The sequence below is a fragment of the Nanorana parkeri genome, unplaced genomic scaffold, assembly GCF_000935625.1.
Source record: "Nanorana parkeri isolate BGI_ZX_2015 unplaced genomic scaffold, ASM93562v1 scaffold24, whole genome shotgun sequence".
Classification (NCBI taxonomy): domain Eukaryota; kingdom Metazoa; phylum Chordata; class Amphibia; order Anura; family Dicroglossidae; genus Nanorana; species Nanorana parkeri.
Window position 1 is genome coordinate 1,648,994 of NW_017306292.1, and position 16,679 is coordinate 1,665,672.

Below are 16,679 nucleotides of genomic sequence, written 5' to 3' on the forward strand. Positions count from 1 at the left end.
CCTGACCTCACAAATGGGCTGAGCTGTAGCTCGCGGTATACTGAGCCTAGGGTGACAGGAGGACGCTAGTTTGTGTCTTCCCGTTACCCTAAGGAGAACTATGGGGAAAAGCACTGACCCCATAGTTCTCCTTTAAAGCCCCTGTGTACATACACATATGTAAACGCATGCGTTGGGTGCACCTACGTAAGAAAACAAGATTGCACCACACTCCCTAGAGCAGGGGTGCCCATTAGGTAGATCGTGATCTACCAGTAGCTCTCAAAGCTGATGGTGGTAGATCACGAAGGGTGTGAATGGCGGCCCCTTTATTCCATTTTGGTATATTTATTTAGCTGTGCACACATGATTACCTATTAGCCTGAGTCTGCTGAGCCAAGCTCCCTGACACCTTTCTGGTGGATACTGGTGGTTGAAGTGCTATATATTAAATCAAAGAATGTTAGTTTACACAGCCTGTTGCAAAATACAGCAAGGTGAGCCAGGAGAGAGAGCATGGAGAGACAGCCAGGGGAGAGAGAGCATGGAGAGACAGCCAGGGGAGAGAGAGCATGGAGAGACAGCCAGGGGAGAGAGAGCATGGAGAGACAGCCAGGGGAGAGAGAGCATGGAGAGACAGCCAGGGGAGAGAGAGCATGGAGAGACAGCCAGGGGAGAGAGAGCATGGAGAGACAGCCAGGGGAGAGAGAGCATGGAGAGACAGCCAGGGGAGAGAGAGCATGGAGAGACAGCCAGGGGAGAGAGAGCATGGAGAGACAGCCAGGGGAGAGAGAGCATGGAGAGACAGCCAGAGGAGAGAGAGCATGGAGAGACAGCCACAGGAGAGAGAGCATGGAGAGACAGCCAGGGGAGAGAGAGCATGGAGAGACAGCCAGGGGAGAGAGAGCATGGAGAGACAGCCAGGGGAGAGAGAGCATGGAGAGACAGCCAGGGGAGAGAGAGCATGGAGAGACAGCCAGGGGAGAGAGAGCATGGAGAGACAGCCAGGGGAGAGAGGAAGGAGAGACAGCCAAGAGAGCAAAGAGAGACAGCCAGGAGAAAGAACGAGGAATGACAGCCAGGACAGAGAGGAGAAACAGCCAGGCGGATGAACAAGGAGAGAGAGCGAGGGAGTTTTTTTTATTTTTTGTTGGTAGATCTCATGTAGCTCGTCATTTGAAAAGTAGATCTTAACACAAAAATTGTGGGCACCCCTGCCCTAGAGAGAGCAATAATTCTAGGGCCATCATTTACTGTTAACTCTAAATTGATGACCTGTACAGGCTTTTAAAGCGTCGCCGACAATTTGGGGTACCAAGGTTTTTTGCCCTTTTAGGGACGCATGCAATCGGCATGTTTTGGTATCTGTCCACTGGACACAATCTAATTTTTTATATTTTTCAAAAATATTGGTATTATATTGTGTTTGTGTACAATAAAATACATTTGGATGTATTTTTTACTTAAAATTTTAGTTTGATCAACTGTTGCACTAATATTGTGTGGCATTAAAAATGTACAACTGCCAGCATTTTGTCTGCTCTCTGGTTTTAGAAAATGTAATATTTTGGGGGCTTTATGCCATTTTCAGGCCTAAAATGTGCATTTTACCGTGCAAAAATATCTCTGGCAGCAAAAGGGTTAGTACATATAATTAAAGACTAGCGTATGTGTGTATGTATGATCAGTGTACATGGGTGCAGTGTTGTGCATTTTGATCTGGTTGTTTGGTCTCCAATAAAACATAGTTTAATTATTCAGGAAAATGGCCAGAAAAGGCACCTTAATTGCACATCCACACAATAAAACCTGCCTGAAAATTGTCAGAGATACCTTTTATTCCTCCTTCCTTTAACTTACTAGTACATGCTGAGGAAAATAGCTCTCCCCATACTTAAATCAACCTCCATTGTACTGGGCTCTGTACATTTTCTAAATCGATTAAGACAACAGCTGCATTAGAGGTTAGACATTTCTATTGATCCTGCTGGTGGTTGTTGTACCAGATCCAGGCTGTCTATATATAAGATTCAGGAATTAAATCTAGACCGGCTGTGTTTATTATATAGTATATGATATGATATGCTGTGTTATCTGGTTATGTGTATCACATGACCCCCCAACTGAGGGAGGGTATATATCATTTTTTAAATCTTTGTTTGTATATATTAATGATAATGTGATGATATGCTGTGTTGCATGTTACATGTTTATGTGAATACTGCAATGGTCTTTTTTTCTAGCTACGCTCCTTGTTGCTATTAATGAAATTAAGAAGAGTTCAAGGGCAAAGGGATTGTCCTTTTACCAGTATGGTATGTCCATTATTTACCCTATGACACTGTGGGAATGGTTTGGGGTCATTTTATTTTGAATACTGTCTTATTTTATACTGTTGTGCTGTTCTTAGTGATTCAATCCCGTGACCCAAGCACCAACGTAGTCCTGATGGAAGATGCTGCTGCAGTTTTGGGGGTTGTAATGGCTGCTTCCTGCATGGGGCTGACGTCACTGACTGGTGAGATGTTTTTTTCTTTTTTACAATGAGGTGCAATTTATGTAGAAAAAAATATGTATGTTTGGGAGGGGGGCAATAGAGGTGACAGGTAAAAGCAACTCCACTCAAAGCTAATTTCTATTCTTTAGGACCCTGCTGGGACAGATGACATTTTTTTTTCTTCATAGTTTGAGGAAGAGGCAGTGTAAGAATTCTCCTCACCAGGGCCTCAGTTAGTAGCAGTGACCCTGTGAGTGATGGATCACCCCATTCGAAATGAAGAATTCCATTTTGTGTGTCAAAGTTCCATTTATTTGTAGATAACACACTGGAGGGAGAGTAGATTCAAGTAGGACTCAATTGTCAAGTCTCTCCCCCACTGTTCCCAGCTTCCTCCATGTTTTGAGTGAGTCAGCCAACCTATTAGAGCTGCAGCTAACGATTATTTTCAAAATCGATTAGTTAGCCGATTATTACGTTCGATTAATCGCTTAATCGGATAAAAAATAAAATACATTTTTAAAAATGGCTCCAGTGATGGGACTACTAGTTTGTATTGAGATTGTAGTCCATCACAGGAGCAAGCTTGGAGCGGTGGAAGTAAAAAAAAAAAAAGTGTGGTGTGCAATATAGTGAAATGAAAAGTGTAAAATTATACAGCAATGAATGCAGAATGGCATCGGCTATAGAGGACTACAAAACCCAGCAATAGTACATTATACAGCACAATTTAGAATACCACCAGCTATAGAGGAATACAACAAATCCCAGCAATAGTACATTATAGCTGGCGGTATTCTGCATTGCGCTGTATAATGTACTATTGCTGGGTTTTGTAGTCCTCTGTAGCTGGTGGTATTCTGCATTGCACCACTGTATAATGTATTATTTGCTGGGTGTTGTTGTCCTCTATAGCTAGTGGTATTCGGCATTGCACCACTGTATAATGTACTATTGCTGGGATTTGTTGTACTCTATAGCTGGTGGTATTCCGCATTGCGCTGTATAATGTATTATTCCTTGATTTGTAGACCTCTATACAGCGCAATGCAGACTACCACCAGCTATAGAGGAGTACAACAAATCCCAGCAATACATTATATTTACAGTGTATAATGTATGGATGGGATTTGTAGTCCTCTATAGCTGATACGGTACGGGTTCGTGCTCTGTATAATATACAGCACAATGTACCATCAGCTATAGAGGAATACAAATCCCAGCAATACATTATAGAGCACCATGTGTGGGGAAAGTGCAGGCTTACCTGAGCAGTCTTCCAGCAACTTGTTTCTGAGATCGGGCCTGTCTGTCGGCGGCTGTCATCCGCCCACAACTGCACCTCCTTACCTTCTTCTCCCCGCGTCCCTGTGCCGATCGTGGATTTGGGCGGTTGACAACTTTTTCAATAATCGATTATAATCGATGATGTCGATTAGTTGTTGCAGCCCTACAACCTATAGACTAGCATTGTGAGATAGAGCAGTAAAGCATAACCTTTGTGTTGCACTGCAAAGCAGGAAGCAGTGCCTGCATATGTAATGAAGATCTGTCTGCCTCTTCTACTTATAACAATTATGAATTACATAGAAAAAAGCACATTTCTGAAACATTAGCACATACTAAGGGCTTTTTTATAGCTAGCTGATCTCTTTTTCATGTTATCTAAAAAAACATTGACAATACTTTCTCTTTTAGATGCTAAAATTAGAGGTTTTTTTCTAAATTCTAGTACAACTTTACTACGTTGTTTAGTAAAAAATATAGGGTAACACTCTTAACAGAAATTCATATTTGAATGGTAAAATGGTGTGTATGTATTATATGTGTTAGAACTAGTATCAAGACCTCTTTGCTGGTGTCCTGTGGTGCACATCGGCACAGGAGTGAGGCAGTTAATTCTGAAGATGCCATCTTTTTTTATACCAGTCTCATTCCCATCATTGGGTACAGACACCCAAGGCAAATCTCCATGAATTATGTGCGCGCGCGGCTGTTTTTTGATCTTTTAATGCCATCTTCCTCTTCATAAATCTCACAAGCCACATCTGTTAATTCTACAAACTGCGAGCACACATCTCCTTGTTTTATTGTGCGTCACCTGTCACAGAGACAGGTTCAATTTTAAGGTTTCTAATACTTTGATCCGCTCTGCTGATCTCTAGTGCTGTCTGCAATGACTTTCTACTGACCTTCTTATCACTGAAGAGAAACTTCTGTCAAACTTGTTACACTCACCTGTGTAGTATTGGAGGGAATTTTGTGGATATATAAGATCTGTACGTTTTTGTTGTGTTCATGTTCGGTCTGATTTATACTAATGGGTCACTGTGATTGATTACTAGGGAACCCATTATATGACAGTCTGGGCTCCTTGGGAGTTGGGACACTGTTGGGAGCAGTTTCTGCTTTCCTTATCTACACCAACACAGAGGCCCTCATAGGTCGATCCATACAGCCGGAACAAGTGCAGCGTCTCACGGAATTCCTAGAGAGCGATCCTGCTGTAAGGTAAGGAAGCAATTTGAAATAAAAATAAAAAAAGTAATCTTATTGGGTTTCTTGGTAAGAATTAGAATGATACTGTTGCTCTCGTTATTTTCCTGCTGGTCAGTATCGGTAAAGAAGATTCCGTTCTTTCACAGGCGGAGTGCATCTGGTGTCACTCCACCTGTCACAGTAGCCAGTAACTGGCGCTATAGACGAAGTAGCGGCTAATGCGCCTCTGCTCCCTCCGCTGCCGCAGCCTTGCTTTATACAGCTTCCTTTGCCATCAGGGACAGCGGTACCAGCTGTGCAGCAGTCGGGAAATGGACAGGGCAGTAAAGTATATGCTACCGCCAAACTAGGTCTTATTTTCGGAGTAGGTCTTATATTACAGGAATCTTGAAAAATAGTGCTAGGTCTTACTTTTGGGGGAGGTCTTATTTGCGGGGAAACACGGTACTTGGGAGACTTGGTCCACACCAGAACTTTTTTTTTTTAAGGTTGCAGTGTAACATTTAGGCCCTACAGTAGTATACAAACATGCAAAGCTGTAATGCGTGCAATTCCGTGCAGAGGCCCACAACAGTCTGCGTCCAAAGACATGCATTGTATCGATGTGCAAGTTTGGAATGGCGTGTAGCTGCATGTGGCCACATCATGTCATAGAGACGTACAGGTGGCAGCAAGTAGCTATATGCAGCACCTGTCCCTCCAGGGCAAAGGTCTCTGCACGGACATGCATGTTGTATAGCTGTGCTCATCCGTGTGAATGATGCTTTCTAGTATAAATGTAAACATTTGCTGTATAAGATAGATGAGGTGCTGGTCTCTTCTGTAAGGCTGAAAAGTTGGACAGCTGCTGATGTAGTGTCTTCTCCATTGGTCCCTATAGAATGAGGAACAACAATTCTGCTTCTGGTATGGTCAGAGCAGGAGCAGCGGGAGATGTCCGAGTGTGGAGACGCCCTCCCCTTACTGGCCTAGCTGGAGCTTTTAGCATAAATTTCAATAAAGGTTTGTCACTGGACTAATTCTTCAAATGTCTTTGCAGGGCTATTCATGATGTAAAAGCTACAGATTTGGGAATGAGTAAAGTACGATTTAAAGCAGAAGTGGATTTTGATGGACGGGTTGTAACAAGATCATATTTGGAAAAGCAAGATATTGACCAATTGCTTCAGGTAAGTTCAAAAGAATTGAATTCAGTACACATATAATTCAGACGTATCCGTTGTGCACCTCCATTGCTAATATGCGGAATACACAGGCACAGTGGGGCGTTTGTATGAAGATTGGAGCAAAGGTATAAAAGGGCTTTGCCTTTTATCAAGCAATCCCATGTCTATTTTCTAACCAGCACTGAAAATGTTATGTAGAATCCATTCACTTCAGACAACTCTTCTGCATTGCTTTGATCTAGTTTTGGGCACAAAGATAATTTGTTATGTTTAAAAAAAAAAAAAAGAAAAGAAAAACACGTCTGTTGGTTTAATCAATGAAAAGAAAAGGCATGGACAGGAAAATGCATGTAATCAACTAGTGTTCTAATGTGGACTCACATGGATACACCTATGATATTTTCCATAAAACCTGAATAAATAACAGTGTCAAAGAAAAAAACAGAAACAGCCCCAAAAAAGCCATGGTTAAATACATTCTAAAATACTTTTAAAAGCTCAGGTTTCGAGCCACTATGCCTTTCAGCATAAAGCATCGGAGGAGGTACAAGCCTATAGGACAGTGTGTGTAGAACTTCCAGTAAGAGGAAAGGAGTCTAGTCAAGGAGATTACCAGCATGTAATCCCATTGGTGTAACACTCACTTGTTACCAATAAGCTGTGTTTACATAAAAAAAAACCTAAAAAAAACTTGCATCCATAGAACCGTTAACCCCTAGCTTGTTCAGAGGGAAGCATAACTCTGGATCCACTTTTGTATATTTTCATTCTTTTTTTTAAACTTCGTTCCTGTTGATGACTTTTCCACATTTTTACTGCAATCTGAAGATGACTGCGTACCTCGGTTTACTACAGCAAATGTCAGATACAATGACAGTATTTAAAAAATAAATACAAATGAATTTATTTTGTGTGTTACCAGCCTATAATAATAATAATAATAAAAAAAAAACAAGGCAGGGTTTTTTTTAGTAACTAAATAATTATTAACCAGATTGGGCAAACACAAAAGTGTATAACGCTCTCATCTCATTTATGTTGCAGGAAATTTGTCAAGTGAAGACCCCAGAAGAGTTAGAGGCTTTTATGCTTAAACATGGGGAGAACATCATTGATACACTGGGGGCTGAAGTAGACAGACTTGAAAAGGAACTAAAGGTAAGAGTAGAACATCATGGAGGAGGTCGAAGATTACAATGGAGGTCAAGGATAAAGGTATCTGCCTTGTCCAGAACAACCAATCATATTCTAGATACTTTTTCTACACTAGTTTGGCTGAAATTTGTGGTTGCTTTTGGGCAACACCCATAAATCCTTTTAACATAGCGTTTCGGCAAGATTAAAAAAGAGTAGAATTCAAACGCCATTCAAATTGTAATGAATTTCACCTTTGGAGATGTGTTTTGTAACCAGACGCCCAAAGCCCCCAGCTATGCTTTTAAAGGCTAAATGAACAGCTTCCTTTTTTTGTTTTAGCAGACATCCAGCTCTATGTTTCTGCAACAGACTTTGCTCTCGTTAATTTATAGTTGCTAATGTCCTCACTATTCAACTTGTCAGCTCCCCAGAGAGTTTATTTTCAGTTTTGTGTGCATGTGTTTTGCCATGCTGTGCTCACACAGTATTCTTCAAGAATCCCCCTACATTTAGGAAGTTCTTTTGTCTGTAATTTGGATTTTTGGTCTTCTTTCCTAGTATGCAAATGTAACTCTGAAATGCCTTTCCCTCGCTTTAATAACTACACAGTGATTACAAATATAATGTGCTGAATACATCTATACAAGCAGATGACTCTGCTATGTAATAACACTCTGCCTAGATAGTCAAGTGCCATAACAGCCAACTCTGAGTCTTTTATTAAAACAAATGAAACAAGAACTATTTCTCCTAGATACCACATTCTCTATCTGACTGGCTTCTCTCAGTAGCATGCAGTTCTTGTTCACTTTTTAATTTGAGCACTGGTGATCTTGATGCTATAGGCTGTTTCACTAACAATATGCCTTTATTTCATTAAAGGAGGTGGATGGGGAGAGTAAAACATACTCTCCCCAATACTTGGAGCCAGCATGGGACAGCAGCAGTGTCTTACACCGACTTTAAGACCGAAAGCTGAGTGATCACATGACCGCTTATCAGTCAGTCTCTGCTGTCTGCAGAGAGCAGTGACTGTCACTTACTGCCCGCCACAGGGATTTCCCCCTCCCCTCTCTGATCCTTCAGTGCTCAGTGGAGGGACAGCCCAGGGAAGAGGGCAGACACGGTTGGCTCTGGCTGTCAGCCACACACAGAGATGCAAAGCCAGTGGTCAGTTAGGCAGCTAGGTTGGATCCTGACAATATTGTCGGCATTCTTCTGGACTGTGGCATGGCTGTGACCTGTCAGCTGATCGCGGTCATAAGCAGTGTACAGATGTCCTCCGTGTGACCATGCTTAAAAAAGGAGTATTGCTCATTTTGGGATAGTGGTTGCAGCTTTGAAATTTCCCTGGTTTGTCCCTGTGGTTAACTGTACAACTAGAACCACTGGAGTGTAGTACAGTTACAGCTGACTAAAACAATTATTATGTATTTCTACTTGCAAACAGCTCTGAGAATCCCAAATCTTGCACAAATGCACTCCTGCACTGTGCACATCTAGTTCAGGCTTTATATGGGGCTTAGCTTCTCTCCTGCTTCAGGTCAAGTTCTATCCCCTAGTGTGTCTATGCTCCCTTCCTGCTGTGAAATAGCAGAACCTCTAAAAGTGATTTGGCATTGGAAAATTGTATGACGGTGGTGAAGGCAACAATGTGATGTTAAAGCCAGTCTGCCACCCCCCTGCCCCAACAGGCAGAACCCCCTAGTCCCCACTAATCACTGCAGAAAAAATGCATCTAATTTCCTCATTTATTTATCTAAATCTGTGGTCATATGATGCTCCAGGTCCAGAGTCTTCCATCTTTTAGACATAAAGTGATTTGGCATTGGAAAATTGTATGACGGTGGTGAACAATGTGATGTTAAAGCCAGTATGCCACCCCCCTGCCCCAACAGGCAGAACCCCCTTGTCCCCACTAATCACTGCAGAAAAAATGCATCTAATTTCCTCATTTATTTATCTAAATCTGTGGTCATATGATGCTCCAGGTCCAGAGTCTTCCATCTTTTAGACTGCTCAGTAGGAGGGTCCTTCCTTCTTCGAGTACCCACATCACTGCCTGAATGGCCTGGACACTTCTATTGGCTGTCCAATGGCAGTGTTCTATAAGGCTCAAGATTACTAAAGCTAAATAATAGAGTGTTGGACCTGTGAATGGCAAAGCAAGACTGCAGCGCTGGACCCATACTCTCCCAGAATAGGTGCAGTCCCATGTAAGGTAAAAGTTGTGTGATGGTCTTTTTCTAAATAAAAACATCTTGTGCATTATTGGGAGCAGGAAGGGATCAGGTACTATTCATTTTGCTTGGTACTGGGCTTTGACTTGGGCCCAAGATTCAGGAGCCTCCCCAGCCACAAAGGAACTGGTCTGAACACAAATAGAAATATATTGCCTGACGTTTACCAGTAGAGCTAGTTTATACACTTTGATGGACATGATAGATTCACTTTAAAGCCATGGTGCTTTGCATATTCTAGATGTAATTTATGAAAACCTTTGTACTAATTTTAGCTAGGGGCAACGTAGCTTAACATATTTGGGGCAGTATGTTTTGCCTTTGTGATGGGCTTGACATCTAAGGGTTGTAGTGTAAAATTGATAACAAATCACTTTGCACATGTAAAGTATCTTTATATACAGAGTTTTAAATTGTAACAAGACCTCATCAATGATTTAATGTCTTCCCTTTGAGCAGCACAAGTGCTTATATAGCTGCACCAATACTTCTGTTTATTTTTGTCATTAGTTTTTCACATTTTCCATAATGATTTATTTAACTGGTGTAATCGAGATGCAGCTCTGCTCCATCTGAATGAGCATTAGACCGTGCAAAGCCTAATGTGTCTGCTACAACTGTGTCTAGTGTGGTTAGTCTGCCGATGTTCAGAAATTTCAGTGCAGTTGTCTTTTGGCTTGGGAAGTGTCAATCTAGCATAACAGGTTCAGGTTCATTGGGAAAAATCAGCTAAAATAGGGAAGAAAACCCCACTTTTTACCCTATTTTAGTTACTCCCTTCTATGAACTTTGCACAATCCCCTGTGTTGTAAGAGTTGGGTCCTCATATCTTTTTTTTAATATTCATCGCAATAGGCAAAGTTGGACCTGTGTTCTTAGGAATTATCGAATCGGGTGATAAGTGTAACCTGTCATGTCAAACAATGCACTCAGCCTTCTAATAACTTTTATTATTCCACTGATTTCATTGTGCCCAGAAAAGCCCCTTTTTCCTTCTCCATGGCAGCCGCAGAGAAAATTCTTGTTTCTGGGGACGAGAAATACAAACAATCCCTACCACTTGGGATGCACCAATACCGATACTAATATACATATACAGAGTACTCGCCCAAATACTCCGGATGCCTATCCTGATACTGGAACTTCTAGTATCAGGTAGCCGGGGGGCGAGTCATTACACACTGCCCAGGTTCCTGATTAGCCGCCACCATGGCCCATCAGGAAGCCAGGCGGCATTTAATGACTCACCACTCGGCTTTCTGATTGGCCGGGAAGCTGGCCAGTTAGGAAGTCGGGCGGTGACTGATTACCTGCCCCTCGGCTTCCTGATTAGCTAGACAGCCGGCTCCATGCTTCCTCCTCACCCGGTGACAAGGTAGCATGGAGCCGGCTTCCCAACTAATCGGGAAGCCGGGCGGCGAGTCGTTACACGCTGCCCGGCTTCCTTAATTGGACTTCTGGTCATGATATTCGGTACTGGCAAGTACCAACAAAAATAAAATAATGGTACTCGATACCAAAAAAACGGTATTGGTGCATCCCTACCTACCACTCTAAAACCCTCCATGCTATCTATCCCGATGGGTCAGGAACGATCCCTGAATGAATCCCTAGATAGGACTATTGCTTAAAGACCCATACCCCTCAGGATAAGTCCGAAGTTGGTCCCTATGAGCAGGAGTGAGGAATAAGAAGGGTGCACATAAGTATTGTTAGTTTGAGTACTTTAGTGGCCATAGACAGGCCATAGAGGTAGAAGAACTGTATAAAGTCCAACAAAGAAAAAACAGTTATATCACCATCTGAAAAGAAAAACAATTGTATTCATAAAATGTGGTGTTTTCATACTGTATTCCTTTCTGAAATCTTACCCAGTAAAGCTCAACAAATATATGTTGTACTTTTACACATTCATATACAGAATAGTTTGACTTTTTCTTACAAGTATGCAGCAACTGAAGTCAAATCTCTTGATCTGCATTCAATGACTCATAAAGTATTGAAGCCACTAGATCAGCACAACAGCCAGGCCAGCCAGCATTTCACAAAGCCCAGTATGTCAGAGTGCAGCGGGATAACAGGTGCTGTCATATTAGTGAATAGACTCTGCACTTCCACTAACACAGCCTGTCCTCCTCCTAACCTACAGCTAAGGAATGCTATTATCTCTGTGTGAAAGCAGCGGTCTCACTGCAGCGGTCCATCCCACCCCCTGCTGAGTCAGACTTATAGCTCAGCAATCAGAAGAGAGTGTGATTGCAGAACTTTAGGACTGACTCAGCAGGGGCTGAGGGCTGCAGGCTAGTGGTGGGGCAACTGTTGTGTTAGTGGAAGTGCAGCGTTTTTACACTAATATGATAGCTAAGACACTGAAAACCTGTTACTTTTGCTGAAACCTACAGTGATGGGTGCAGATTTGTATAAAGGTGGCCATATGCAGTTATATTTTATTAAAGGAGAATTATGAGGCGAGTGATTTTCACTCAGTCTCATAATCTGAGCCGACCTGTGACAATGAAACTGTCACAGGTCGGCTCAGTAGATCGGGAAGTGAGCGAACACATAGCGTCGCTCGCTCGCTCTATCCCTACAGGGAGCCGTGACTGTCACTCACGGCTCCCTGCAGGGATTCCTCCCCTGTCCGATCCTCCAGCGCTGACTGGCGTAACAGACGGGGGAAGGGCGGGTACAGCTGGCTCTGCCTCTAGATAGGCAGAGCCCGCTGTCACTCACGCAGCTGGGTGGATCTCGACAGCATTGTTAAGAATCCGTTCCGGCTGCGGTGTCTCAGTATACCGCGAGCTATGCTGAGCTTTGGGTGACGGGAGGACGCTAGATTGTGTCCTCCCGTTACCCTTAGGAGAACTATGGGAAAAAAGCCCTAACCCCATAGTTCTCCTTTTATTCAGCCTGCGGGCTGAACCAAAAATATAACAGATTCTTCCATCCACACTAAACAAATCTCTTGCTGTGTCCTGGTGTGCCGCTGTCAGAATACCGGAGCAGTGACGGCAGCTGATTGACTGCTTCCCTGTTCGCCCTAAAATTTCCCATTCAGTACCTTTGATTTTTCTGATTGTCGGATGGAAGGGTGTTGACAGGGACACACACAATAATGAAATTCGTACAGTGTTTGGACAGCTTTAGACTTCAATTGGGCGTTAAGTCTCCTCTAAAGCTGGGTACACATGGAGCGGCTAAAATTCGAACCATTGGTGGCTTTATCTACTTGACTGACGTCAGTCATTAGTTAGAGCTAAGGGGACATGATGGAAAATCATCGGTCGAACACTGCTTGCAGCCCATTAGCTGCAAGTACTGTTCCGGTATTGTGACAGAATACAATGTACTCAGCTAACAGCTGTTAGTGTGGATGGAGGAATCTGTCATATTTTTTTCGTTGAGGCTGAACAAAGAAAAATCTAACCATATGTACCCAGCTTTAGGCAAGCATTGGAACAAAGCTCTGAATGGCAGTCTCTGGTTGTAGTGATGTGTCTGGGACTTGATTGATCCAGGCTCCATATTGTTTATTATTCCTCCTGTGGAAGGGGATTATCTGCCCTGGAGTTGTTGTGGAAACCTGATGACGTCATTTGGACATGTATCCATGCATTGATTACAGATAATAGTGATTGGCTGCTTGCTGGCATCCTAATGAACCACAGAAGTCAGTCTAGCCATGAATAGGGTAAAACATCTCCACAGATGAAATGGTTAATACGTATCTCTCCATCATTCCAGGCAGGCGGGAAGTATTCTTTGGGAATATCACAATACTAGATTCTTCTGACGCAATTATATTCATTTCTTGTAATGCACTTACACATTTCACAAATGCTTTTAATAGCAATCTGAAAATGAATTTGCTGATCTGGGTGGGAGCAGGTTAATGTATCACATTTTGACATGCCAGTTATTAAAGATGAATTGTTTGATTATGAATGCATTACTGCCATGCTATATATTATGTTGAAATATGGATTTTGGCTTCTTAGGAAAATTACAAATACAATAACTATCCATTTGTAGCGGGTGTTTTTTTTTTTTAGAAAAGTACATTTTCAGCTGAGATCATTTATTTTAGCTGTTACATTAAAGTATAAAACAGCGATCGGTAAATTAAAGGCGTTGAAAGTGTGTGTACTGTTTTGTTAATGTATAATTGACAGAATTAACCCTTCTTCAGTTATCAAAGCAATTAAAGAAGAACTCTGGGAATTGAATCAGCTTACCCTTGCAGTACGGCTACCCCCGCATGCAAGGATTAAGTCCTTGCTTTGTCAATAAACTCACCTGATCCTCGGTCCTGTCAGGCTGCTATACCTAGTCCCCGCAGCCTCTTCTCCCACTGGCTCTGGTGGTCTGCTGATGTCATTAGGTCATTAAGGATCGCTGATGTCATTACGTCTCATGCAGGTCTATTCACTTGCATTAGAAATGAGGACCCCAAGGTACAGCCGGAACAAAGAGGTAAGTGATGATTACCGCAGGACTGAGGATCAGGCGAGTATATCTGGGGGGGTTGAGTCCCCTAGACAAAACTTGCATTTAAGGGAAGCCCCATTGCAGTGGTAAGGTTTTGTTTTCTATTCTCAGAGTTATCTAAACCCTCCACTCCCCTCCACCTGGTGATTCCTACATCACTAATAACTACATCAATCCTTATATTTGGGAACTCCTAGTTGTGTGAAAGGATTTGTCCAGTTAAAGTGTACCTGAGACCTGTGGAGGCTGCCATTGCTGACTCTCTTTTTGAAAATGGGATTTCTCTGCTGTAATTCTGTTTTAATACTTTTAAGTCTCTAAACCCAGAACAAATATGGAAATGAGGAAACTACTTTACTTGATACACGCTTGTTCTGGATCAGTGGCTCAAAGTAAAGGTAAATGGGTTGTTCACTTCACTATCATTTTCCCTTAGCTAGGTGAAGGAAGTGATTGGTCATTTTCACCACATTCACTAAGCTTCCGAAGCAAAGTTAACAGCCTATTTGCCTTTAGTAAATGAACCCCGTATTATTGAAAGCAAAGCGTCTGTATGAGTGTCGGGTGGCTAGTACTGTTAGTAAAAGGTCAGTAATGGCAGCTTACCGGATTCATTTATGCTAGCATTACTTTAAAGCAGGTTAGCCAAGCTTCGGCTCTCCAGCTGTGGTAAAGCTACAAATTCTATCATGGAAGTTGTGCCTGTCGCCGTCAGGAGTCTTGCAATGCCTTATGGGACCTGTAGTTCCACAACAGCTGGACGGCCAAGGCTTGGCTACCCCTGCTTTAAAGCATTCCATGTGGCGATATGGCACACAAATGTTCACACTTGCTGATTAAATATTCTCCACTTCCTTTGGAAATGATCTGACCTGGCAAATTGTCATTCCGAACCTGTTTGGAGCAATTCGTCTGCATTTCTTGTCCCTTTACTCATACTAAAAGTATTGTAGATTATTTCTTGGAAATCAGAAAGACATCATATCAGTTATGCCCATCTGATGGAATGGGGTTGTATGCTGCTCTTTCTTCTCTTAATTCTTTGGCCCTTTTTTTAAATTATTATTAATGGTGTTTTTGTTCCAACTTTTGCATGCGGGCACATATACCTGTGTATTTTATTTCCTGCTATTTGTAGCATATTTTGGGCTGTTGATGTTACTGATGGTACATCATACCACTCCAACACCACAACGGGGGGTGTGAACAAGCCCTCATAGTCTTGCTGTGATGGACACTTTCATAATATACAGTAAGCATTGGAGTACTGACCTGGGCTTGAGAAAATGTTGCCCCCAGGCTCCCCCTGGTGGCCAGTCATGTGACTGGATCTGAGTCATTGGTCACATGGTCTCTTCCAAAAAGGCTTGAAGCATTATAATCAGCAGCCCTGACTAAACCGCAATCCTCCCCATTGATGGAGATGATCATTGTCACCAAGCACGGTTTTCTCAAGCAAAGATACTGCAGCACTTTGCTATTATTCATCTCTTTCAGTATGGCTGTTTACTTCAATGTAATCACTGAGCATAGTTAAGTTCATCTATCAGAAAAGGTCTTCAAGTTCTTCATGTAAAAGCACCTTCTGGCAGAGGTGTACAGGAGCTAAACAGAGAAAGTGTGGTCACGGAAGAGCCCCGCTGGTAACAGCTGTGCTGCCTTCTGTTCCCCCATCGCATCGGTGTACAAACAGCTCAGAGCAGGAGGAGAAGAATGTCTAGTATTAATTATGACCATTAAGCATCACTTATGTCCTGAGCAGATTGTGTCTGCAGAGCACGTCTTCAGTCCTGCAGGCAGGGGGCATTTCTCCCCCAACTCTTATCTCCTAGAGATAAGACTATTTCTCTATAGCCAGGCTTCAGATAATGTATCCAGGATGCTAATGTTTCATTAATTACCTCTCCCCTTTGTTTCAGCAATGCAATCCTGAGGTTCGGCACGTTGACTTGGAAATTTTATAGAAGCGGAAGAATTTTCTATTCATAAAATTCATAGAGGAAGGAATGAGGAGACTGTAGAAGAAGCTTCATTTCATTTTCCAGCATGCATGCTCCATGACTAAATTGTAAATGAGTGCGAATCGCCCTACAATGCAAATGCTCTGCACACATGAAGTCATGTTTACAAGAGCATCTTAGAGTCGGTTGTTGTCAAATTATCTGCAATGACTTTTTTTGTGCCGGACGAGAAAAGAAAAAAAAAAAAAAAAAAAGCTAACGTTATTTATTTTGTACAATTGCCTCACAGAAGGAAATCGCATTGTTTTATTTCATTCCATCTACATGCGTGACGTTGACCTCGTTTGCCGGGTTTTCTTTCGCTTTTACTAACTGGACAGCCAGAGATAAGGAATCAACCATTTGCACTCCTGCCATTCCTTCATCTTATTCTATGCTCATTGTATATAGAACAAAGGTTTTGATGCTTTTATTTTTCACTGGAAGTGATTGGAAAGTTCTTTCTGAAGAATTGTTAGTTTTTGGGTTGTTTTTTTTTTGATGCTACCAAACAGTTGTTCTGTTCCTTGGACTCCTCTGTCGGTCAATGAACGGCTGTCTTTATACCTTGTGCCGCAATGTCCTCTTTTTGCTTGACACTACAAAAGTGACAATGTAGGTCTTACCCTTTCTGAAAACATTGTTTACCCTATAAAAGGTTTTCTATTTGTTT

General features: G+C 42.2%; 1 protein-coding gene across 2 annotated transcripts in view; it reads left to right on the forward strand.

The window, feature by feature from the left end:
- The window catches only part of SLC30A9 (solute carrier family 30 member 9), a 62,991-nt gene extending 46,794 nt beyond the window's left edge, over nt 1-16,197 (forward strand). For both annotated transcript variants that reach the window (XM_018564531.1, XM_018564539.1), the window contains exons 13-18: nt 2,223-2,294; nt 2,390-2,497; nt 4,822-4,987; nt 6,015-6,144; nt 7,186-7,299; nt 15,926-16,197. In XM_018564531.1, the coding sequence (XP_018420033.1) occupies nt 2,223-2,294; nt 2,390-2,497; nt 4,822-4,987; nt 6,015-6,144; nt 7,186-7,299; nt 15,926-15,970 (635 nt within the window). In that variant the 3' untranslated portion in view covers nt 15,971-16,197. The remainder of the gene's footprint in view (nt 1-2,222; nt 2,295-2,389; nt 2,498-4,821; nt 4,988-6,014; nt 6,145-7,185; nt 7,300-15,925) is intronic.
- The last annotated feature ends 482 nt before the right edge of the window (nt 16,198-16,679 follow it).